Source organism: Brachycentrus maculatus, unplaced genomic scaffold (genome assembly GCF_059751285.1).
Source record: "Brachycentrus maculatus isolate JH-2025_06_01 unplaced genomic scaffold, ASM5975128v1 h1tg000036l, whole genome shotgun sequence".
NCBI classification, from domain to species: Eukaryota; Metazoa; Arthropoda; class Insecta; order Trichoptera; family Brachycentridae; genus Brachycentrus; species Brachycentrus maculatus.
In genome coordinates, this window is record NW_028280790.1 from 1,070,754 (window position 1) to 1,096,638 (window position 25,885).

Here is a 25,885-nt window from a genome sequence, read left to right on the forward strand (position 1 = left end):
TAATTTCATAGAAATAAGAATATTTATTGTATCAGTTTATTCGAAACAAAAAGAGACTTATAAATGTAAACTACCAAAGGTTATCTAGACTTTGCTTTTTTTGTTTTTTTTTCTTCTTGGTTGCTTTTCGTGGCAAAGATGTATCAACTTCCTGTTCAGTACTTACGGAGACATACGGCACATAGCTATTCTTATTAAAATCTTCAATATCTTCTTTAACCACTTCTTCAGAGATTTTTCGTTTACGTTTTTTTGTTTTCTCTATGGTGCCATTAGTATTGGACGTTTCTTCAACAGACAGATCCTCTTCTTTTTTAATGAGACCTTCAAAAGGTTTCACAAGAGTAATATCTGTGATTCGACATCCAGTGGACACTGAGCACTTTTCAATCAAGGCTAATTTTTTCATTTTCAATTTCCATATTTTAATATGCCCTGAACTTGAAGCGGAAAATAAATATCCATTATGGTATGCAATAGCTTTAACTCTTTGGGTATGAGCCGGGTGAGTAGCAGATTTTCCCGTTTCCAGATTAAACAGTATGATTTCTCCATTTTCTAAACCAGCAGCAGCAAGTTCCTCTGATGCCCAAACCATACATACAGATTTACTAGGGCATTTCAAAATATGTTTAATAGCGGCATTGGAAATGCTCCGCACACTGATTTCGTTGTATCCCGTAAGCGAAAAGTTTTGTCCTTCAGGGCTCCATACAACGGATAAAGGATGTGCTGTGCCTTTACTGCTTAAATTTATGACATAAGCTTTGCGACCTTTAACCAAATTCCACGTCCTTAAAGTACGATCTTCTCCAATAGTGAGAGCGAGTTTACTGCTCGGGTGCACAGAAATATATGTTACAGGAGACCCTGAAATAAAATCAAAAGAAATATTTAAAAAAAAAACTGAATAACCTGTCTAAAACATTTCATTCAAGCCAATAAAAAAGTATTTTTCCTTCTATAATAGATGACAAGGCTACCAGACCAGAGAGATTCCCTTCGGGCAGGTTTTTTAATTTGTCAATAAGCTCTATTTTTATGTATGTAGGCACCATCAAGAAATTAGTCATCAGAAATAGTATGTGAAGGACAAACGCTATCCAAATCAAAATTTAATATAAGAACTTCTAACACATATTAAATACCTAGAAACATAACTACCAAATATCCTTACTTCTACTTAATCCCTATCCTGTTCCATAGTAAAATTACTCATAAAATAATGATTAAACATCAAAACCTTCAACCCTATATATTTAAAAATTGAACAAAAAGTTGAACAGATAATTTAGAAAATCAAGATTATTTTTCCACTTTCACTACAATATTTTGGTGCATCCAATTTTTTGTTCACAAATGCTAGACTTACTCTTGAGTGTTTCTCATGTCAAGTCTTCATGCATGTTGAGATCTCAGTAAAAATCTTGTCATTTTTAAATAATTTAAATCTAAAATATTTACTTCTCAACCAAGGAACTATTTTTAAATTGATTTAAAAGAAAGTATTTTTTTCTTTGAAATGGAGAAAAACACTATAGAATATTTTTGAGTCATTGTCTATTGGACAAACTAGCACTTAGGAGACAAGCTGTCACAGAGTTTCATCATTTTCAAATAGTATTGCAAACCTTGATGAGCTTTAGGCCAGTGCTTCTCAATCTGCCAATTGCCAGTCCTGACGATGGTGAATGCGCCATCCGCTCCTCCACTGAGGATATGACTGCCTCCCTCTGCAAAAGCTACGCAGTTCACAGTTCCATCGTGATGCATCAGTACTCTATTTTCTGTACGACTTTTCATATCGTGAATTATGATTTTGTCATCTGCACCCCCTGAAGCCAAGTATGGTCCAGACGACGTCACACTTCTTACTGAAGCGGTATGGGCGTGTGTTGCAAAGCTTTGGACAAGTTTCATTTCAGGATTCTGAAAACAGAAAAACAGATATATGTAGTGCCAATAAACTTATTCACCGTGGGATATTGCTGTTTGCTATATTATTACTATTTATTAAACCATATCCGCTCCCTAGGTGGACCATATGGAGTCCACAAACTGTCTCCAGACTTTTCTGTTGGCTGTCAGCTCCCTTGCATCTTTCCAAGTCATATCTGACGAGAACTGCCGATGAATTGTCAGCAGTGGTCGTCCTGGGCGGCACGAATCTTATGCCTTGTAAAAGAGAAGCTTGATTAAGGCTCTCAGGAGGCATGCGGAGTACATGGCCAAGCCAACTGAATCGCATTTTCTTGACGACAGTTGTGACAAAGATTTGCTGCGTCCTACGCCTTATCTCTTCATTCCTCACAATGTCAAACCACCGCATGCCTAAAATTCTCACCATGTTCTCACCATGTAAAATTCTGACCAAATGCCGCCTATACAATGCCTGCATTGCTCCTGTTCTCTTATATGGCTGTGAAACATGGCACCATACGAAGGCCCAGAGTAGGCTCCGCAGACACCTGCTCTGGGCCTTCGTATGGTGCCATGTTACACAGCCATATAAGAGAACAGGAGCAATGCAGGCATTGTATAGGCGGCATTTGGTCTTCACCAAGTATAAATCCGATCTCCAGACAGCCTTCATACAGTTAAATGTGGACTCTGCGAGTCCTAGTTGCACTCCCAATTCCTTTTGAAGGCTGCCATTTTTAGTCACGTACACTCCCAATTGCTTGAAACTCTCGGCCCTTTCGATGAGCTGGTTACTCAACGTCAAGGGTTGTTGGGCATCACATGGGATTTTGAAACATTTATTGTAAGCCCCATGTGCGTAGAGTACCTATTTACCCTGTCGACGATTAATTGGAGACCCTCGTCGGAGTCATCAGTTTGCTATATTACCCATTCTATAATAATACTAATTTTGGAAATATATATCACTCCATATTCGATAAGTACTGCCTCAAGAACGCATTGGTGAGATAAAATTATGATAGTTTCAAGTGTTTTAGCACGGCAAGGTATTCTTTTTCATATACAAATGAACACTAGAATTAGCACTTGAACTTATTTTGCTATTGTTCTTTGTCTATAGAGATATCATAAAAGATAAAAAGGTAATCATAGTTGTATGGCAGTGATTTGAATAGTAATAAATTGTTTTTCGCGGTATTCTAAAAAAGAGAGGCGGATTTTTAGTTTTTAAAAAAAAAAATTATTGGAATTATGAGTTAAGTAAAAAAAATATACGAGAAGCCAAGGGTTGTATTAACATTGATAGTGTGTTCACACTAACAGAGCGATTATTTATTTATATTTTGTTTCAAAATTATTACCGTTTTATCTAATTTGTATCCTAAAAGAAACTCCTCGTATGTCCCAACCACAATTTCCATTCCGTCTTCCATGGTAATTTGTAAATAGTTTTCACACACAAAAATGTAATGTAATTAATATTAAATTATCATTAGGTTTGAACGCACATGGCGAACTCGAGAATTTATAAAAACTGACGTTTGACGTTTTAAATCATAGACAACGTCAGTCGCACAGCAGCACGTACACCAATATAATAAATAAAAATATTATGAATTGAAGAATTAATTATTAATTTATTATGGTATGAAGAATGTGCGACAAAACGATGTATGATAGATGTGCGAATAGTGAAATAAGGAAGGAATGCAAAGCTGAGATAAGCATTATCGATAAAATTAAGAAAGGTGTGTTGAGATGGTTTGGACATGTGGAACGAATGAGTGACGAAAGAACGGTAAAACAAATTTATGAGGCGAATGTTAGTTGGACAAGAAGCAGAGTTGTTAGTTAATTAGTTGAAAATCTGTTTTCCAATTCATTTTGGGTAGTATTACTAAGTACTACGTAGTGTTACTTTTCACTTTGTTCTCTTCTGTAGCACAATTAATACTTTATATATTTGGTAATAACGACTTTCTGATAGTACGGGTATGACAATTAAAAATGGCAAAATTACTAGAAATAAATATATTATTTGACTTATTTCATGATACAATTTTTTTTAATTGGAAACAATGTATCTTCAGTTGGTTTTCGCGCACCAAGGGCACATTTTTATTTCAAATAAGTTATCTTGAATAACGGCTTTGCAATAATACCCCTGATTTCTATATCTGACTTACTTTTTGTAAAATATACTTCCGCTACATAAAAAGAATGTCATTATTCATGCGGAATAAGCAATGAAGATGATTTTTTCAATGTGCTTCAGTATTTCGTTTTGTAATAGGTACCAAACAATCTTGATGATTTAAATAAAGATTTTTTTCTTCGTGTTAATATTGATGTTGAGTTGTAAAAGTATATTGATGAAATTTCTGATTGAGGTAATGCCTACAGAATATATCCAAAGCAGGTCCATTTGTACAAATTAGCGAGAATAAGGGTAAGGGTCCTAATATGAATAATTTATTTGGTTTGTATATTTTATAATTTTCATAAATATTTTTTTTTTGTATTTTAATACTTTGCCGTCTGTGGCCCGCAGGTTGTAATTTTTTGACATGCTATATGTAAAACTTGGTCAAGTACTTTTTCCATACCTTGATTATACCGATACTGTCATCAATAACAATAAATTAAAAACTATAAGGAAAAACATCGATATATTTCTAATGCTTTTTTTACAAATAAGTTTTCACAACAAGCCCGGTGAAAAAAAAAACCAAAAAAGTGAGAAGCGTCATGGCGTCGCGATGTATGAAATTTATTGTTTGTGGTTATCAACACGAAAAAAGCCTCACATGCAATCAGCTGTTTTTTGCAGTTTTTTTTAGATAGAATTTTACTTTGTGCGTTTACTGGGGCGTGACTTCAATTTTCTGTCAAAAGATTCGGACAGGATACGTCGCGTTGTAATTTATTGTATACTTTAATATTTATAAATGTGATCGGACCGCCTAGGAACACATATTTTTTTCGAGAACTTATCTCTATGACCAGTCTGGTATGCCTTTATATTTTTGCATTATATTTTGTCATTTCCAACCGATAAATACATTTTGTGCAATATTTATATTTTGTAAACATGTTTTCTATTGAAGATAACGACTAACTTTTTATTTCTTTATCATTGTTTATGTTTAGATGTAGGTGACGCCAACTTTAATTATGCTCCTTTATTCACACTAAAGCAATTAAATATTAATTATGGAAGCTCCCGAATATAGCATGTATAAATAGAAACTTTGGCTGTATTAAATGTTTAATCAAAGGTTGTAGTTACGGAATCAGCAATTTAAGTATATTATTGTTTTTACAATCATTTTAAGTGTATCCGGGCGCCAATTTGACTTCTAGTATATAACCTTACTTTTTACAAAAATTAAGTACTGGAATCTAATGCTAGAACTACCTGTAATATAAAGAATAAATATTTCGTACAGGCAATGTATTGCATTTCATTAATAATATATCAACTCTTTAAAATAATTGTGAATTTTCTTATTTCATTTCATATCATTACATTTTAGTCTCACAGACATCCTAGTAATAAAATTATTTGTTATTCTCAGTTATCACAGCAATGAATTACTTAAAAGGGAAGCGTTAAAACTATTTAATAAGTGTTCATTATCTGGTTACAACTTTGTACTAGTTTGTCTTTTTATAATAATATACAAAATCCTGTCTCATGAACAATGGTAGCAAATTAATTGATTCAGCAATCACTTGTGGTAAAATCTATCCATTTTTAATCTAAGTTTTACTTAGTATATACTACTATTTCTTATAATTTATTGTGACATGTGTTTTGATGCATTCTGCATCATTTTCAAACACAGTATTTTTGTTTGTTTATATGGTGTTTGAAAATGATTTGTAATGCATTCAAACATGTCGCTCACTCCTTTCAAGAACGTCATAAATCAAAAAACTTGATTTTTCAGGAGAACGTTTTTAATGTTTTCAAATATAACACAATGCATTAAAAATAAATATCAAGCCTCTTATTGAACATTTTACTGTGCAACAGATCTTTTTAGGTAAAACCTGAAGGTTTTTTCTCCATTTGATAAATATTTAATATATTAAAAAAAATATTAAACAATACATTTTCTTAAAATGCAAAAACAACATTTTCTGCCCTGTAGTGGGTAAATATTAAGTTAAAAATATGCCTCTTTTGCTGGGATATAGTACATTTTCTGGGCATTCCAAAAACATGCACAACTGAAAATTGACAATTTTTGATTTATGACGTTCTTGAATGGAGTGAGCGATGTGTCACAATAGATTTGAAGAAATAGTGGTATTTTCTAAGTAAAACTCAAATAAAAAATGATAGCAAATATCACCAAATGCTTTCTGATGCCTAGTGTAAAAAAGATTAATTTTTGTAAGAGTTTTTGGAATAAAAATTCATAATTGTTATTTCAGGATTCTCAAAAGCGCACATACCTAGACGTATACAAGATGGATTTAGCCGAAACGATGAAAAGTGTACTGTCCAAGGGCGGTGGGAGTAGCTCGGGCGGGGGGTCTGGGGGTGCAAGCGCCACGGGGAGCGCCAGCGCTGGCGGTGGCGGCGGGGGGGTGAACCCCGGGGCCGAGGGCTACGTCACCGAGAAACTTTACATGCTCCTGCAACTCTACCTACAAAACAAAGGGTGGAGCCCTAGCGTAGAACTGTTGCAGTGCTTTACGGAATTGAAGGAATCCTCTATGCTCCCGAGTGCTTCATATCTGCAGTAAGTTTTGTTTTTAGATACTGTTTGTTATAATCGTAAGGATCTGAAAAATATGATCAATCAAATTTTACTTTAGCTTCATCCGACTCCATTTTGGCTTACTTTATACTGGAATCTAACTAACTAACTAACTAACCATCACGCCGCTTCACGCAGGGGTAGGCAGAGAGAATAGAACACTACACCACTCTGTCTTTGCAAACATTCTTTGCCTCTTCCACGTTCATGCATCTCCTCATACATACCGGCCGATTATTGCGACTCCTAACCTGACCACTTTCAAGTATTTGGCACACCTGATTGTGCCATGTTTTTCTCGGTCTTCCTCTGCTCCTTTTTCCAATTACATTCGCCTCATAAATTTGTTTTATCATTCTTTCCTCACTCATTCGTTCTACATGTCCAAACCATCTCAACACACCTTTCTTAATTTTTGGAGGAATCAAAATGTAATAATTGGTTATTATCAAAAGATAATCAGTACTCCTGTCATTTAAACTGCCACCAAAAAACTGTAACGAATTGTAATCAGGGTACATCATTCAACCTATGCACACCTTGTGGAACCTGCTCTAAATTTGTATAGCTCGATGTGGAAATAGATAGGAATGAATTATTTTTTATTTGAGTCAAGATAATTATGTTTTATTATGCATAAGAAGCAGCAGTTATTGTTTTGATCATGGGTAATTCTATTTAGACCGAAGCAGCAATTAATAAACAAAATTTAACATTATGTGTATAAAATTGTGTATGCGTGTAAAAGGCCAAAGAAGACCGGGACTGTGGCGTGGTTCCCAGTTTATTCACCCTTCCCATTCCTGACTAGTAAGCTCAAAACTGGTGCGAGCGATGAGTGGCATAAAATATTTTCTGTAGCATATAAGTCTATTCAACCCATGATTCCCAAATCCCCTTGGTTCCGCAATGTCAAAATGCCTAAGCTGAATGTGTCCCTTCTGTGCAGGCTGAGGATCGGACATACTGTACTGTCATCCCACCTCAAATAAATCAATATCCTAACCTGTTCATTATGCGCGTGTGAAGAGGAGGATGAGACTGCTGATCACGTACTATTTAACTGCCCCTTACTCCCTAACCTTGAGTTCCTTCAGGACATTCGCCCGGAGGGTTTGTCCTTCCCGCTGAATGTCCAGCACCTCTTATCGATGAACTCTCAAAAAGTCAATAGTGCGGTCATATAGCACTTTAAAAAGTATGGCAAAAACGTTTGAGTAAGTTGTAGTAATCATTCAAGTTAATTTACCAGTAATGAAAGGTGGCATGTATCACTCGATTTTGGGTGCTTTGCCAAAAAAAAAAATTGTATGTGTGTGCATATTTATGTATCTAAATAAAAAAATAAATTTGATTGTAGGGGAGAGAACACGAAAATTCGTCTTTAAGGTAGTTATGATATGTTAACTGTTGAATTTTGGGGAGAAAATTTGTCTGTGGAGAAAATAATCATCCACAAGTTGAAACAAGACTGTCTGAATACCACTCGGGTTATTCAATAAAAACAAATGGGTCAATATTTGACTCGGGCAAAGCAGGACTGACGAGTCGGAATACGATTTACCCGACCAGTGCTCGGGCTCGCCAAATGAAACACAAACTCCCTGCCCGGGTCACACTCGGGCTAATCAGGGAATTGGTTAAAATTGAGACTTTAATTTTGGCTTGATTAATGGATACTAATGATGGAATATTTTATGATTTCCAGGTTAATGGCGTCACGGGTAGCTCTTGACACTCAAGGAAGGTTGATACTGCGGGAAAATGGTAAAATTATTCTACCATATGAGCACTTTGCTAATGCTGTAATGCTCAAACATATGAACGGGCCACACGGACTACATCTTGGTATCGAGGGTACAGTAAGAGCGGTGAGTAATCTTTGTCTGAGTAAATTAAAGCTTTGCTGATATAGTTTTCATGAGATTGTACCGTGTTTATGGGTAATTTTTCGCAGATATTAAATGCCGCAATGCACTCAGAATAACCCAGAAAATGCTGAATATTAATTCAGAATGCAGTAATATCTTGGATGACCAAACTGATATATATTTAGATTGAAGAACAAACACAATAACTCTGTTTTGTTCTTATCATAACATTATAAATTTTTCTCCTAGAAAAAATGCAATTGTTCAGTACATTCACAAAGTACAAAGCATTATTGTACAATATTTTTTTTATTTCTTATTTGCCCCTTGTCCATATGTGTTTATGTTAACTTTCTAGAGTAATTATGATGTGTGTTTAAAATTTCTCTTTATTGAATATTTCAGGTTGTGGACTCTTACACGATAGGACGAGACCACTTTGGTATGGAGAAAGAGTTCATTATGGAAGTTGTGCAGAACTGCCCGAATCCCGCGTGCCGCTATTACAAGAGCCAATTAGAGCTCACGCAGAAATCTATACAGCAGCACCTTTCGCAACAACCCACTTACATACCGGGTACGATCACTTTTAATTATGATTCATAATAACACTATCCTATAATCCTTTGAACAAAGGCTTTTGATCACTATCTCATGTAAGGTCTGTGGGTTCTATCAATTTCAGGTTCTGAATTTTTTATATTAAATCTTTATTGTAAAGATCATAATTTGACAAGAAAGTAAAAAATTGCTATTTTATGCAGCTCGGAAGAATTCAGAAAACCTTAGTTTAAACTAAAGATTCCTGATGGGTAGGGTGTTTAGGCTGAAGAGGTCTTCTAGGCAGTACCAGAGGCCCCGGAGATTGAGTGGAGAATTGGGAAGTGGACGATATATTTTTATTTCTTATCCCTCTCCATGACGGGATATTCTGGCATTTTTATTTCTCCCTCACATTATTTGCTGCACTGACATAAATAAATCTTCCTCAACATTTTGAGTGTGTCCAAATTATCTCCAATTATAGAAGTTATTTATCATATTATTTTTTGACATCTCATTAAAGATGAAGAAGAATATGGAAGTTATATTTTCAATATTTTCATCTCACCAATAAATGTCTCTAGTGAAGTTCAAGTGATTCAAGAACAATTTTTCAAAATTGGTTCATATATATATATAGAACTTCCAAGAATTTGAGTAGTGTGGTTATCAATAATGGGTAGAATTGGTGAATGTTACACGTGTGTAAAGTGATCACTTAAACCAGCCTCTGACGGTCGTCAGCCCCGTAAATGCCCAGACTTCCATATTCTTCTTCATCTTTGATGAGATGTCAAAAAATAATATGAAATCTTCCTTAACTTATCCAAAAATTATTAATTTTCCATTTAGAACCCTATTGTGTTTTAGAAATAATGTAATATAATTTTGCTCTATTTACACAAATAAAAAAGTATACGCATTGTACACTTCATTTAACATTTCCGTTTTTATAAAAATCATTTTTAAAAAACGTCATCAAGGGAGGTCAGTAATTAACCTCAATCTTGTGGTGGTAATGTTTGAAATGTCATGGAGTACGAGGGTTTGATTGTTCACAGAAGCGGGGGGACCGTCACTAGCAGACAGTCAGGCTGTAGAGAGATTACTCCGGGGTACTCCGCTGCCGCAAGACTTCCAGTTACCACACCTCGCCGCATTAGGTAAATTCATTTCTTTACAACATTTTGAGTGTGTCCAAATACTTGTTCACAAATCTGGATTACATATCTCCAATTATAGGAGTTATTTTTCATATTATTTTTTGACATCTCGTCAAAGGTGAAGAAGAATATGGAAGTCCGTATTTGCCCAGATTTTCATATTCTTCTTCATCTTTGATGAGATGTCAAAAAATAATATGAAAAATTAATTTGTATTTAAATGTCAAATGTTGGTTGTAATCGACTTCAAACTGTTTTCATGAGGGAGTGACTATCCCTATCAACTTGCATTTTTTCTATGCAAACTCGGTATTGCTAACATTACAAGCTTTATATTGGGAATAATATCGACTTGTGGTATTTGGAGTCACGTATACATACATGAGTTTCAGAACATCATTAAGGAATTATTGAATGGGTGAAAAATTTATTTCAAAACTATATTTTTTTTTATAAATCAGGTGTCACCAACTCCGTGGACTTAAAGGACTATTGAATATTTTTTGTTTGTTTTTTTTTTGTATCCTGCATTATTTATGCATGAACACATAAATGTGATAACTTGCCATACGCAAAGTAAAGTGAAGTAACATAAATGTGACACTTTATGATATTGCTTAATACAATTTCAATGTGCCAATTTTTTCAATGAAAATATGATAAAGAAATTTATTGAACACATTGGATTTTTTCTTAAAAATTTGTTTTATACGAGTAGGGTAGTAAATGTGGTATATTTTATCTTTTTAAATTTACATTAACCTTTCCCGGAGTAAAATAATTGATGTCCGACTTTCTCTTGGGAGTGGGTTCTTTTTTGAGAAAAAATGTTTTTTCTTCACAAGATCTATGTATTATGAAGATAGAAATTATGTAAAAAAAAATTAAACTCACTTTCTCTATGCTTTATTTTATAACAAAAATTACATACAAATATTCACAGATGTTATTGCTATACAAATTCCATCATACTAACCGACAGACTGACTTCGACGTCCATAGTGAGCTTGTGCACTACACAGAATTTTACCGTCCGGCAGTCCGGTTTTGAAAAATAAAAGCGACTACGACAGTTTAGCTCGAATTTACGCGCAACGTGTTCACTCACTGATCAAGAGCACCAATCTGAAGAAAGATGGACAAAAGCACAAGCCAATCCAAGCCAATCATCGTTTTATAAGCTAACTGAAGTGCCGGATGATAAAATTCCGTGTAGTGCACAAACGCTCGTATATTTATTTGACCCCCCTGGGAATCGAATCCGGGACCTCCAGAATGGTAGCCGACCGTGCTGTCCATTACACTACGGAGGCGGACAAACTACAAAAATAAATAACAATTTAATTTTTATATCAGTATCGAAAATAGGCGGATAAAATAGTGAGTTTTAATTGTTTTTTCTTTGAGGCACTGTCAAATGAAACTTTTAGTCTTATCGGTGTTGTGTGGGTTCCAGCTGCCAGCGGCATGGAGCTGGGTCTGGAGGCGAGCAAGGCGGGGGGCGGCGCGGCGGCGGGCGCCTCGCACGCGGCGCTGCCCGCGATGGCGGCGCACCCGGTGCACGCGGCCGCCGCGCTGCTGGAGCGAGAGCGCGAGCGCGAGAGGGAGCGCGAGCAGCGCGCCCGCGACAAGGGCCAGCAGCACATACGGGAGGCCATCATACACCAGCAGAACAGGTGGGGAATGGAAATATCTAGATCTGTGCCTTCATACTGCCTTCTGTGCATGTCATGTCAGGTCCCTCACTTATATTTTTTTATGTACATTACAATTCTCAGGATATATTACATAAAAAAACATATATTTAGTATAAGTCATTCCATATACATACAGACACACACACACACACACACATACATACACACATACTTATTACACCAGAAGTAGTATTATCCTCACCGATGTGAAAAAGGTCAATATGCAAGGATATACAGTTGAGCAGGGATACCGCCCTCCCTATTGGCATTTCCATTGGCAGGTTGGTTGTACTGATTGGGTGATGGAACCACCTTACCTCCTGGAACCTGAGATAGTTATCAGGATCGATAGAAATTAAATAGATATAAACATAGAGATTGATTCTCTCCAGTACAACTGGATGTACCGTCACAACATGGATCAGACGGAAGAAATGCATGGCGTCCCCCTGACGTCGGTATTTTGAGAGTAATTATTCTTGTCTTGGGCAGTTCTAAGCAGCGCCTTGACGGCTCTGATCCTCATTCAATCTCGTATATTTTGGAGCCAGGAGATCTGTCTTCTACCAACACCTTGTCGACCCTCTATTTTGCCTTTTATGATAAGGTGCAATAGCTCGTACTTCTCTCCTCTTAGCACATGACCCAAATAGGATACCTTCCGAACCTTAATATCAGTCAGCAACTGTCTCCCTGCTCTTACTCTTTGAAGCACATTTGTGTTGCTGACCATATCGGTCCATAGAAGACATCTTCATACTATTTAAATCTGTTGAAAGATATTTTTGTACAGTAAAATGATGACATTGGGATGTGGAAATCTTAGCAGTAACTGTAAGCAGATAAATTATATCTGCATCCCAATTAATCCTTATCACTCGAAAAAAAAAATCATAAAGGTCTCCAGCAACTCTAGGATTTTTTAGCAAAAATATGAGAAAAAACTTAGATATTCTTAGAAAATCAGTTTTTTTTTGGAAAGGTAGCAAATATGTATGCTTATTTATGTTTACAAATATATGAAGAAACAAGTAAACAGGAAGAAACCTGTGAAACCTTTACAAAAATATTGTGACTTATTTATACATACTATATATTCATTAATAAAATAAAAAGCAATGATTCTTCACAAAATATTTATTAAATATGGTGAATTTCATGCCCTGTGGATGACAAATTTTAAACTAAATGTAAAAAAATTGGGGCTCTTTAAAATTAAAATTTCAAGTGTGAATGTTTGTTTTTTCGATGAAGCATTCACTTATTATGGCGCGAATTGTCATCTGTGAGCTGAAACTTTAATTTCTCGAATTTTTAAATCAAATTTCTCGGATTTATTTTGCAATTTGGGTTAATCGAACCCCTGACGCCAGTTTCGTAGTCATGCGTCTACTCAGTCACGCTACGGCGCCTGTCAAGAAGTTCAAATATACATTATTGCTTCCTTTTCTTTGAAGCAGACCTTTTTTTTTTAAACAAATAATTTTTTTTGGTAGGCTAAAGAATACCTTTATTATTTTTAGCCATTTGTAGGATATTTAAAAACGTCGAATGTTATATGACTAGCAACACCTTACCATCTAGAAGTTGTGTAACTACCGAAAACCCATCAATTATTTTAGATTTATTTTTGCCTCACAGAGCGATAGCGCAGCAAAACTTGGAGAAATATGGACTCGCTAATTTGGAGAAACAGCGAGCCATACAACAGCAGATGGAGAGCTTGAGCCAGCAGACCAAAGTGAAGTCTTCCAACAGCCTCACCACCAACCCCATAGCACATTACGATGCTTCTGATCACAAGCTCAACGATTTCCTGAGGTGATGTATAACCAATAATTTACACTTCTTAAATGCTACACTCCATTCAGAATATTTTACAATACTCCTCTATTTGCATTATGACAAGAATTATGTTGTAAAGTAATGCCTACATTATGAAGGATTGTTTTCTGAACATTTCTACCTGTATTTTTGTAACTGCGTCATTTTCCATCATTATCGATTCCCTATATTCAAAGTACACTTTTTTAGTGTATGTATATGGTTTTGAGTGCTCCTATATGGTAGTTACTGTACTTTCTTGTATTTTTAATGAACTAAATATAATTTTCAGAATATGTATTATGAGTGTCAAATTTTTTCTCAGAAATGCTCAATTTGTTCCACTGGGAAGTTAATTTTTTAAAAATATTTTTATTGATATGTGTATTAACACATTGTTTGCGGGAAATGCTTAAAAGTGTCTTACTTATTGTTGGTAGAGAGCAGGATTCTCTATTTAATAAGCGTTCTATTTGCTTACTTTTGATAGAGTGCGAGAGACTCCAAAAAACATTTAATAGATCAGAATTTTGCCAAGGGTCGGCAGCAGACTGTCTGAGTATGAATAGGGTTGGGATTGATGAAAAAACCGCTCGACAACATTGTGTTAACATAGATGAAGTATATTGAGAAATTTCAACCATATGTAGATGTGTGTATAATGTTTATTTTGGAATAAAAGTATCTTGTCACTTGCAGCATATAAATAACCTTTTTGAAATTTGAGTAATATGGTCGTCAATTGTGGGTAGAATGGTGAATGTATAAATTGATCACTTAACCTTAGATAACTAAACTATATTTGTAGATACAATGCCATTTGTGGATCACACAATATTGACATATCGCTCACTCCTTTCAAGAACGTCATAAAGTTGTCCATTTTCAGTTGTGCATGTTTTCGGAATGCCCAGAAAATGTACTATATCCCCGCAAAAAAGGCATATTTTTAACTTAATATTTACCCGCTACAGGGCAGAAAGTGTTGTTTTTGCATTTTGAAGAAAAGGTATTGTTTAATTTTTTTTAACATTATTTGATATTGTTTAAAAGGTATTGTTAAATTTTTAATAATATCAAATAATGTAGTCGTATTTATATCACCTTTTTTTGGACAAACAATAACAAAATTGTTTATTTTTCCTTTTGACAAAGTATTATCCAACCACTTTATAACACCTGTAAAATACCTGTAATTACCTACTTCATTTATGTTGAGATGTCAAAAATGTATAAAATTAGTGTTATTGTGTTTCAGAGCTAATTTGGAGACGTTGGAGGGCCTGTCTGGCGGGACGGCATCGCTGGCGGGGGCGACAGGGGCGGGCGCGGCGGCCGGCGGGGGTGGGCAGGAGCGCGTGGTGCGCGCCTTCGCGGAGCTGGCGCGCAACCTGCACCGGATGCGCCCCTGCGTGCGCCCCGCCATGTGCAAACCCTACGGCAAACAGAGCGAACAGCTGCAGAAAAGTAATGACGCGCGGTTGAAGCGATGACATTTGTAAAGTAATTTGTTTGAGCCTTGTTTTGATAGATTTTTCTTTTGCAGTTTTAATGGACACTATCCAACTGGTGCAGTCTCTGCGTAGCTACCTCCCTCCCCCGCACATCCAAGTCACATCGTGGAAGAATGACGACAAACTCAGGTAACTAGACCTACCTTTCATCTTAACAGTCCACAGGATTTAGATGAATGATCATCATTTCACCATCACATAGAGGCGATCAGTGGTAATGCATTGAAAATGCTAGGATTTGTTCTGCGTACTGCCAGGGTTTTCGAAAATACCCGCGTGCTGAGAACTCTTTATAACTCCTTGGTGCAAAGTAGACTCGAGAGTGGCTCGATGATTTGGGGGCCACACGAGCTTAATTACTCTCTTATGGTAGAGAAAGTCCAAAAGAAGTTTCTGGGGTATCTCTACATGAGAGAGTACGGCTATTATCCTTGGCTCTACCCGACCGAGTTTTTCCAGGGTATGCTTGGCTACAGTAGTTAAGAGACTAGAAGGAATGTGTATTTGATTACGCATTTTTATAGATTGTTGCGCGGTATGATCGATAATCCTGAAATTATCCGGAACATTGGTCTGTATGTATGTAATTGAATTGAATTGAAGTCATTTTCTACAATTTCTCACTTCACAACTTCAGTTTCATTAGCAAACGGGTAGAAAGGAATTTCTACCCGTTTGGTCGATGATGCTTAAGGACGGGAAGGGTATTTTTACCTTCTGCGCTGGCCTCGTTTCAAATTCAGAATATAAGAAATTTAATGTTTTTATATGAATATTATGTATGAATCTCTTTGCTAAGGTCTAAACTGTATATGCACAATTATCAAATCCCATTGCCAGCGGTCCGCAGACGTAAAAAACACCCATCTTTAGTGTGTTAATAATACTGAAATAATGGTTTTCAATAAAAAAATATTATATAAAGAAAGAGTTGTTAATCTGTATGTTTCAACATTTTTATAAACTATCTAAGATCATAATAAGTATTATTTTAGCATTTTTAATATATTGTTACTTTTTTAACTTTTTAAAGTTGGCAAAATTCTCCGACTTCAAAATTTGAATTTTGATCAGCGCTATCTTATTTTCACATTTGAAAGTCAATCAGTTCATCAGTTTTCTGAGTTAATATAACCAAAAATGGTCGCTATATTGCCAGCTGTTATAAAGTGCGGCGAGAATTTTAATATTTGGCGATTGTGTAGTTGGAATTTGGAATTGTGTAGTAAATAAATGGCTCATTGGATTATAGTTGTGAAATGGCAGTATATGTCGTGTTCCGCTTTTCAGATCCGGGAGTGTAGAAGACCTGACAGCCGAACCCAGAAAGATAGCGTCAGGGAACTGAGTGCAGCTAAAATGACCTCTCGGGATTGTCTCCAAATAGGAAAATGCCCGTAATATGCATTCTCCGTTAAGTTTTGCAAACATGGTTTCTTCGTTCTTCTCTATGATCTCTAAATCTGTAGAATGTAATGGTTCTTGCCCGAGTAGTGCGGTGGTGTATTGTTGCGTACAATTCTAGTCGAAATTGGTTTATTTTATCTCTCGGGACGTTTCTAAGTATTCCCCAAATTCTTCCGTTAGAGCTAATTGTAAAAAATTAAACGGTATATCGTCCAGGTAATATGATTAACAACTGTGATATTGTGAAAATATATTGAAACAAATCAAAATGAAATTTTGAGGTGAACACTTTAATGATCTATGTTTTGAATGTGTTTGATGTCATTAGTGTAAATGTTTGCGTGAAGGTTTTCATCGTGTGATTGGAGTTTTGTGAGTAGACATAATGTTTGTACGTCGTGTGCTAGCTGCCTATTATTTTAGTACTATTGAGCCCTCGGGTTTGACAATATTACGTTTATATACGTACATCGCTACTTTTTATTTGAATAATCAAAACACAACTATATCTCATTTTTTATTTACAATATATATATCTTAATTTTATGTACTAATCAATGTATTATTGAGCAGCTATGGGATGTTTTTAGAATCTACATATATTTATATTATTTTCTATATTTATATTATTTTATAAAGCTGTAAACTAATTGACTCTGAAGACATCCAACTATTTTAGATTTATATTTTACACTGTTTTCTAATTTTACAAACAATCACAACTTTACCCATCGTACTAAAGTGTTTGGCACTTTTGTTTTATTTCTTAGTCATCATAATTTACTTGGCAATATATTATAACGGCACCAAGTGCCTCTCGAGATTATGTGAAATATGTTAAATACATATAAAAATATTTTATTTAAAACTTAAATCAGTTTCATTACATATTTAGTTAAACATACATATAAATAAATAAATCTCATTTTTCAATGCAGGAAATTATTTCTCATTATATTACGTTTAAAAAAAATTGGTTATTTCTGTTTTTGTTAGCTTTAATATATAAAAAAGGTCTAAAGCAATAAAAAAACATTTAATATTTTATCTTACGCATAATACAACCTGTAAAATGTATTTTTACTGCATAATATTACTTAGTACCAAAACAAATATTCTCTCTATCATGACATATGTTTTATTTTTAAAAGTATTGTACTCGTATGGTAATATTTAGCAATTAGTACCTTAAAGTGGAGTTATCTCGCTTACAATCAAGTTATTGTACAGATTTACTTTAAGATTAGGTAAATTAATATGGTTTGCCATGGGATATTGTTAAAGAGGCTTGCACTGTTCACATTGCATCATTACCTTTCATCTATTGTTGTTTCATCTTCATTTTTGTACTACGTATTATGTATTATTAGTTAGTTATTCTATTTAATCTCTAAATACTGCGCGTGCTCAGGTTAATGCATGAAGGACTCGACAACAGTTTAACTTGAAAACTGATTTAATATATGAAATTATAGATATATATTATGAACTCTATCAGTGGTTGAGTAATCTGGGAAAACTACGGCAATATATCGCAATAATATTATGTAATGTCTTTTATCATTAAAATATATAAGATAATAAAAAATGTCATTTGAGTGTGAATTCGGATAAGTATGCTACTGTAAGGGGATTAGCAGAATCGAAAGAAGGAGAACTGTAACCCGACAAATATTTAGACACATTAATCTAAAGTTATTTTTGATAGTATTGGATTAGCTCATAGAAAAAATATATACATTAAATGGAATTGTAAAGTTTGTCATGTTCAGGTAGTTCATTTTCACAGGGGAAGGATTTGTCTGGTTATCATTCTCAAACTTTCAACTATACTACAAAATAGGTGATATTGCATTAATTAAACACACCTTTTTTGTAATCGTCGAGGGGAGGTTATTGGTAGTCTAAATCGAGGTTTTCATGGCTTAAATCCTCTTATGTTTGCCGCCATCGTACATTGTGCTTATTTTCGTTACGTATTATCAATAATACAATAATTTGAAAAACGTCAACTTTCGGATAAAAAACACAAAATTTATAGAGAATAAAAATTTATAGCAAGTTTGGTTATTACTATTTTCAAAGTTGGCTGAAGTTGATTTTCAGACCCCAAAACTTTTGTATTTAATTAATGCAATTTGGATGACTAGATTGATCGTGTAAATTATTTTACAATATTAATATGGTAAACATAACCATTACGGCTATCGCACGCTATTGTCTCGACACCGCATGACCATCGCATCAACTCGACAGGTACCGATTCTTTATTTGAAGTTCCGTTCAGCAACGGACACTTATCATCACTGTGTTGTCAATGCCTCGAGTTGAAGCAACTGTGATACGGCGTGGAGGCAGTAAGTGTGGGCCGTAACATTCAGTTTCTACTGTAATTTGGCATTTCACATGGTTTATAATACACCCGAGGAGGTGTGGCTTCTTGAAAAGGGCTGGATTAGTGTACATTGTTGGCTTTATCTTCCGGTTGGTTTAGTTTATGTGTTGTGAGACCCCCCAGTATTAAATTGTTTAGAACTTAGGGTGACTGATAAAGTAAAATTAAGTTAAAACACCAATGTTTAGCCGCACGCGCTTTCCCGAGTCGGGATTATGGCGGTTCCCGGAGGGCCGCTGGAGCATAATGTAGCCTCTAAAGTTATTCCAAGACTGTTCATTAGATAGCTTTACTCTTTTTACTCTGTCTGTAAGCTTTATAGTGTAAAATGTTGGCGGTGGAAATTCAGATCCTTCATTTTATGAAATCGAGGTGGGAACAGTTGACTCGGTTTTTGTATAACTTTGCATGCTATTATTTAGGTGATTGTGTTTGGACGAGGTAGCTAGCCGTTACTATCCACCAGGCGGAGTTAGTCGTTGTTTTTCATAATATTTATATATGGATAAATAAAACAATCAATAATAAGAATTTACACTTGAATGTTAGTATAGAAGCTCAAGGCTGGCCGATAGTTCGTGCGGAGAAGTAGTCCGCCGTGAAGAGACTATCTCCGAGACGAATTAAATATATTCTTCTCCAGTGTAGATTAGATATAAGATCTTTCAGCATAACACTTTGCGTATATTTTGAACGATATGAGAACGGAATAGTTAGCGTAAGTAGGCAATTGCGTTGACAAGAATTACACCAGGAAAGCATAGACTGCAAATTGATCTCAGCGTGCAAAGGAATGAGTTATAGACATCCGGAACTACAAGCTTTTAGTAGTCATAAAGATAAGGAATGTGTTTTGTGATTATTGTTAGTGGAAAACATGAGATTAGAGGAAGAAAAAGGTTGTGTAATTAAGTGCAATGATCGTCACATGCTGCTATCGGCCACGGATAGATTTTTAAAAGAAATATTTTTTATGATACATCACAAAGTGATATGCGCCTATATACATTTTTGTCTATTGTAAGAACTGCTTTTATGTGCAATAAATGAATCCTTGAATACAAAATCTCCTTTTATTTCTTGTAAAAATGTCTTAACAATATATATATCATAGTCATACAGGAGAAAGTGACCAAGTGCATTTTTTTTACAAAAACGTGATCATTGGCCTGAAAAAAGTCCCAAAGGATTTTAAAGGAAGAATAATGCAGTTAGTCATTTTTAAGAAGATGACTTGTTAAAAATGACTAACTGCATTGGTGTTTATTTTCTTGCCAAGCAAAATTGACTTAAATGGCCCTCCTAAACATTTTACGTTTTGTTAGTTGGTCATTTTCTCCTGTACCGCTACGATATATACAACGTCTTCACAATACATATTCTGAGTGGGTTAGTGTTGCAAACTCCGAGTCAGAGTTTCTAGGTTCAACCTCCACTGCCACAACTTGATTCCTATTTTCAAATATTCAAATACAAGCCTAGGTTTACCTTAAAATAGTATTGAATTGCGAATTTTTTTTCTATATTATTATAAAACTAATATTTATTTGTATTTTTAAAAAGAACATTATTTTATAATGAATTTAATTTTAAAATTAATTTATAAAACATATGGCGACCACGGATGCAATAATTCAAATAATATTTATTCAAATCATATTTATTCAACCCTTGACTGGTACATGAAGCGGAAGGCTGATCACCCTTCCGTGTGTTAATGATCAAGATAACACCTGCGTTTTTATGATGCAATACCCTATGCACCATCTGTAGGACATGAGGGTTTAAAAAAATGTGCCAACCATTACTGTAGCAACACTTGTGGAAAATAAAACCATGTTGAAATTTTAATACATTTTTAAATAATGTTGTCAGGCAAGTAAATTTGAGTGATTGTGTTCTTATAAATAGTTTTGTGGCGTCGATTTGAGGGCGCATCCCAGGATTATTTTATCCTAGTTTTGTAGTTATGTAATAAAGTAAGAAATGAACTTGCATATCATAAGATTTTTTATTTCTTAGAAATTGACATATTAACAGTATCACTAGGCATTCATGTACAGTGCTGCCAAAATGATCATAGATAACTTGGATACAGGTGATTGGGGTGTCATTGCCAATATCACAACAACATATGTGTCGCATACGTTAAAAATCCGCCAGATCCATGTAAGTCGATTTTACAAAAAATGCAAAATTCTCCGGGTAACATTTATGTTTCAAAGATTTGTCTATCTTTTGATAAAATATTGTAAAATAGAGAATTTGCCCATTTTTTCAGATTTTTTTTCCATATTTAAAAAAAAAACACAAGACACAAACCGATAATGACATCATCTTAATGTTTGACCTATCACCTCTCTGTGATTGGCCGATATGGATCAGAAGGCAAGTTCCATGAATTGGATCTGGCGGATTTTGAATGAAGCATATAGTCGAATTTCTCCGACCCTTCTATTTATCGCAATCTCAGATATCATTGGCGATTATGCCTTCAAAATATCTGATGATTCTAGTCTTAAAATAAAATTGAAGTTTTTAAGGACAAAGATTACTTTTATTTTAGTAAAATGCATGCAATCACTTTAAACATAGTAAATGCACAAATAAGAATCATAGAATGAATGTCATAACTGGTTACATCCCCCAGCACCAAGTGAATGAATTTATGGTAATCATACTATTGTCAAATTCAATTTACTATTGTCAAGTAACTATTGTCAATTTTAGCAAAAGAATCAAAGTTAATTTCAGAAGTTTGATCCTTTATTATAATTTAATGGGTCAATCTCCTGTAAAATCTACTAGACCTGGCGTCAAACTTAGAATAGTAGTTTGTGTCTTTACCACATTGCCACATAATCATATATTACTAATGCTCGACTGATTGGGTGCTTTCCTCATAATGAAGATGGCGTCGTTTAACCAATAGTAGGATTGGTTGAAGTCTCCTTCGCAGAGATAAGGAACTCGGGACCACTGGAGGACTTCGAGTCCAATACGATATTTGCAATAATCGATAAAGGATTCAGCTTGCTTCTCGAATGTGTCTCCACTGATTGGTAAAAGTTCCTTTGGAGAATGATCGGCTTCATCTGTAATAAAAATCATTCATATTGATTGAAAAATAGAGATTAATTATTTCGGCAACTGTTGTAAATTTACAAAAGGACCAAATATGCCTGCAAAGTAAACATAATAAAAACAATAATCATTTATATTATAAATACAATATACTCCGAAAAACAAAACTGTAGATTAGCGATAGGAGGCGCTACATTCAGTGATTTTTTTGTTAGACAAAACTCATATTATCTCAAAAATTACCAAAACTATGATATTCTTTTAGTTCCGATGTCAAACATTCTGGAAATAAGTTTGTTGAAGAATAGTACTTTGGTAATTTCTTCTTCCTTCCCTTATCCACACAATTGTGCATAGGGCGCTGCATCAGATAGACACAATATTTGTTTGTTTTTTTAATTTTATGAATCAGTTCTGCGCTTTGAGTACCAGTCAAGGCTAATTTTAAATAAATATAGCAGTGAAACGTCATACTTATTTTAATTTCTGGGTTTTGAAACTGGGACCCCCAGTTAGCCAAATTGGACTGTAAAGAGTTTTCCCAAGAGATCGGTTAAGAAATTTTTGCAATATCTGATATAATTAAAGAGAAAAAGTAAGTTTGTCTACACACTATAACTACCAGACACTAAAATACACTTCAAAATACTGAGCGACATGATGTTAACTGCAGCTTGCTGTGAAATATGAGTATAAAAAATAATAATAATTTAAGGTTAAGTATGTAATTATAACTTTAAACTAAAAGTTTAAGATTCAAGAAGTTATAATATCTTGTTTAACCTCTTTTGGTACCCAAATGGCATAAGGCACGGGATGAAATAAAAATTTCTAACTTGATTAACAATTATATAAAAGCAAGATGATACGTCTTGTGGTTTATATTTTTGGGTACAGGAGTGGAATTTACTCAAGTTATAATACTGTATGCATCGAATGTAGTTTTCGATAGTAAATTACTTGTTTGGCTGGATTTATGTGTAAAAAAAATATTTAACATTATTCAATTAAATACTGGGACATTTTCTGGGTGGTTAAGATAACACTGTTAATAACAGTAATAATATTTATTATAAAGGAACAAATGGCAAAACCAATGTGGATGATCCCCTACGTAAACGTAGGGGATCATGCTAAAGCATGTCAGTACACTTACTAATTAAATTTTCAATATTGAAATATAAAATCAGCCAATTTGAGTATACTTACATTCAACATATGGTTTGAAGGGGAGAACTAGGGCTATAATCATAACACCATCATCATTTAAAGCCTGCCTGGCATTAAGTAACATGGTTTCAGGTTCTGAACACCGATCTAGCAAGTTCAGCATGCTGATTACGTCAAATTTGTTTCTTTTCCACCAGCCGTCAATCTCTAAAATTCTGGAAAAATAAACATAAAAACTATGAATACCAGCAATTAATTAAGTAGATATATTTTAGATGGAGAAGTCTCTTTGATTGCTAAAATATGGATGTATGATGTACATTTGAGAATTGTGACAACGCAAATACAAATTTGGTGCACCTCATGAACATTTATGTCTGCATAACATAGTGGTTAAACTAAATGACCGGACATCAGAAGACCTGATTTAAATCCTGGCAATTTTTTTGTTTTTCATAAAACCATGGTGCTGTTTTTGTCTTTGTTGATTACTTATGAATCAAATGCCCAGTTTTTTAAAAGAATATGTGCATTATTCGAGCACACATCACTTTTTTTTTATGCATTTTGAGAACAAGTTGATACATTTAGATGTTGGCAAAATTCAATAGTTCAGTCTTCATTAAATATTGATATGTTTTATGATTATTATTTTACTCTATCGGTATCCAGATGACGGATCATTATTTATATGAAGGCAAGGTGAACAACTTCTTGGAATTAGGAATGAAATATTTTTAATGGGATACAGATGACAAAGGAAGCCAGGGTGAAGGATATTACTGGTACACGGGAAAGGCAATAGAGAAGGAATAGTAAGGAGGCAAACGAGAATAGCAATCACTAAGTCCTAGCCACTGCTAGGGACTTGCGAAACTTACTATATGTCCCTTGAAGACATTCTTTATACCAAAAGGTAAACGTACTCTAAGTCCCTTGTAGACATAGTTTATACCAAAAGGTATACTTACTATAAGTCACTTGAAGACATAGTTTATACCCAAAGGTAAACTTACTATAAGTCCCTTGAAGACATTGTTTATACCAAAACGTATACCTACTATAAGTCACTTGAAGACATAGTTTATACCAAAAGGTATACATACTTAAAATCTTTAGTTTCTAGTAGTTTTCTCATAGAGCGGCTCATCTCGGTGGCGTAGAGTTGGGAGAAGAGGGGCCGCCATGTCCTTGTGACTTCTCCGTCTCCAGCCCCGACGTCCAGCATCGTCCCCAGGACTCTCCGCCTTCCGTACCCCGAGGCGTGCAGCAGCTGCGATAGCTGGGCTGTCGACAGCACAAACATGGACCCACGGCCCAGCCAACTGAAACAAAACACAGAGGGATTAACTAATGTTATTAAACACCAACGGATTAAATATAATTCTTTTTTTTACTCTAGTCAAAGGTCAATGCCATGTAAGGTTCCTGAAGTCACATGATCCACAGACAAACCTTTGTCGATTGTTACGCGGTATTATGATCGATAATCCTGAAATTATGCGGATCATTGGTCTGTATGTTCCCGAAAGATAGTGTGGGTATAGATTGTTTCACATTCCTATATACAGGACTTCCTTCAGGCATAACCTGCCAATGTTTATGCCTGAAGGAAGAGCTAATGCTATGCTATATATATTTTTTTGCTCAAGTGAAGGGTCGATGCCATGTAAAGTTCCTGACGTCACTGCAGGATGTAAAGATTTATTGAGGGGGTGCCCAATAGTAAAACCTTTGTTGATTGTTGTGCAGTATGATCGATAATCCTGAAATTATGCAGAGCATTGGTCTGTATGTTCCCGATAGTTACCTAAGACATCGTCGGCATAGATTGTTTTACATTCCTATTTACAGGACCAACCTGCCAATGGTTATGCCTGTAGGAAGAGCTAATGCTATGTTGAACAAAATCACGACGGATCAATATCCGTCGTGATTTTGTACCAATGGTATGTTCCACGTCTTTGAGAGGATATTCCGAAGCGGGATTCTTTTACAACCTTAAAGTTAACAAGAGTCTTTTTTACTTACTTTGTGATTTGTGATATTAATATATACACCTTAAATGTAAGTTTGTCATGAATTTATTAATTATTAAATAAAATGAATTGAATTGAATTGAAAATTTTAACTTCGCCCTCCAGCCGTGGGCATTCATTAATCCGGTTACTGGCTATTATAGTCATATTTTTTTGCATTAAGGCCTAGATACACATGCTCATTATTAGCAAAAAAGCATGCTATTATTGAACAATTGCTACTTAGTAGCATGTGTGTACGAACTTTGCTAGAAATAAACTACTAATAAATTACTAAATAATAATACTCATTTCGAGCATGGTGAAAAATCGACAGTCGTTCGATTTTCGAGCATGCTACATGTAGCGAGGGAGGGAGGGGCGTGCTCTGAGCGCGTCTGAATATGTTTGCTCTTGAGCATGCTAGTATGTAAACGAGCATGCTAATTCCAAGCAAAGGTAGAGCTAGAGAGCATGCCCGTCTTAAGCATGCTTAATTAGTAG

The 25,885-nt window shown here is 34.9% G+C and overlaps 3 protein-coding genes across 4 annotated transcripts in view; 1 reads left to right on the top strand and 2 right to left on the bottom strand.

The window, feature by feature from the left end:
- LOC148312695 (p21-activated protein kinase-interacting protein 1-like) lies at positions 1-3,459 on the bottom strand. The gene is made up of 3 exons (XM_088275517.1): positions 3,285-3,459; positions 1,632-1,929; positions 1-870 (listed from the first exon to the last, which is right to left on the bottom strand). The coding sequence occupies exons 1-3, from the start codon at positions 3,354-3,356 to the stop codon at positions 71-73; spliced, it is 1,170 nt and encodes a 389-aa protein (XP_088131643.1). The 5' UTR covers positions 3,357-3,459; the 3' UTR covers positions 1-70.
- Positions 3,460-4,666: 1,207 nt separating this feature from the next.
- On the top strand, positions 4,667-20,175 carry LOC148312696 (uncharacterized). 2 transcript variants are annotated; one of them, XM_088275438.1, is made up of 10 exons: positions 4,667-4,933; positions 6,367-6,677; positions 8,404-8,566; positions 8,972-9,143; positions 10,174-10,272; positions 11,729-11,948; positions 13,611-13,790; positions 15,052-15,260; positions 15,340-15,436; positions 16,598-20,175. In XM_088275438.1, the coding sequence occupies exons 1-10, from the start codon at positions 4,922-4,924 to the stop codon at positions 16,653-16,655; spliced, it is 1,521 nt and encodes a 506-aa protein (XP_088131564.1). In that variant the 5' UTR covers positions 4,667-4,921; the 3' UTR covers positions 16,656-20,175. The 2 variants fall into 2 exon arrangements, with proteins under 2 accessions (XP_088131564.1, XP_088131558.1); XM_088275432.1 differs by having other exon boundaries at positions 4,668-4,933; positions 10,171-10,272.
- A 128-nt stretch (positions 20,176-20,303) lies between these two features.
- LOC148312697 (protein-L-histidine N-pros-methyltransferase) overlaps positions 20,304-25,885 on the bottom strand; it is a 207,952-nt gene continuing 202,370 nt past the window's right edge. Inside the window, exons 3-5 of the mRNA XM_088275447.1 lie at positions 24,470-24,688; positions 23,403-23,578; positions 20,304-22,204 (exon numbers count right to left, since the gene is read on the bottom strand). Of these exons, the coding sequence (XP_088131573.1) occupies positions 21,972-22,204; positions 23,403-23,578; positions 24,470-24,688 (628 nt within the window). The 3' untranslated portion in view covers positions 20,304-21,971. The remainder of the gene's footprint in view (positions 22,205-23,402; positions 23,579-24,469; positions 24,689-25,885) is intronic.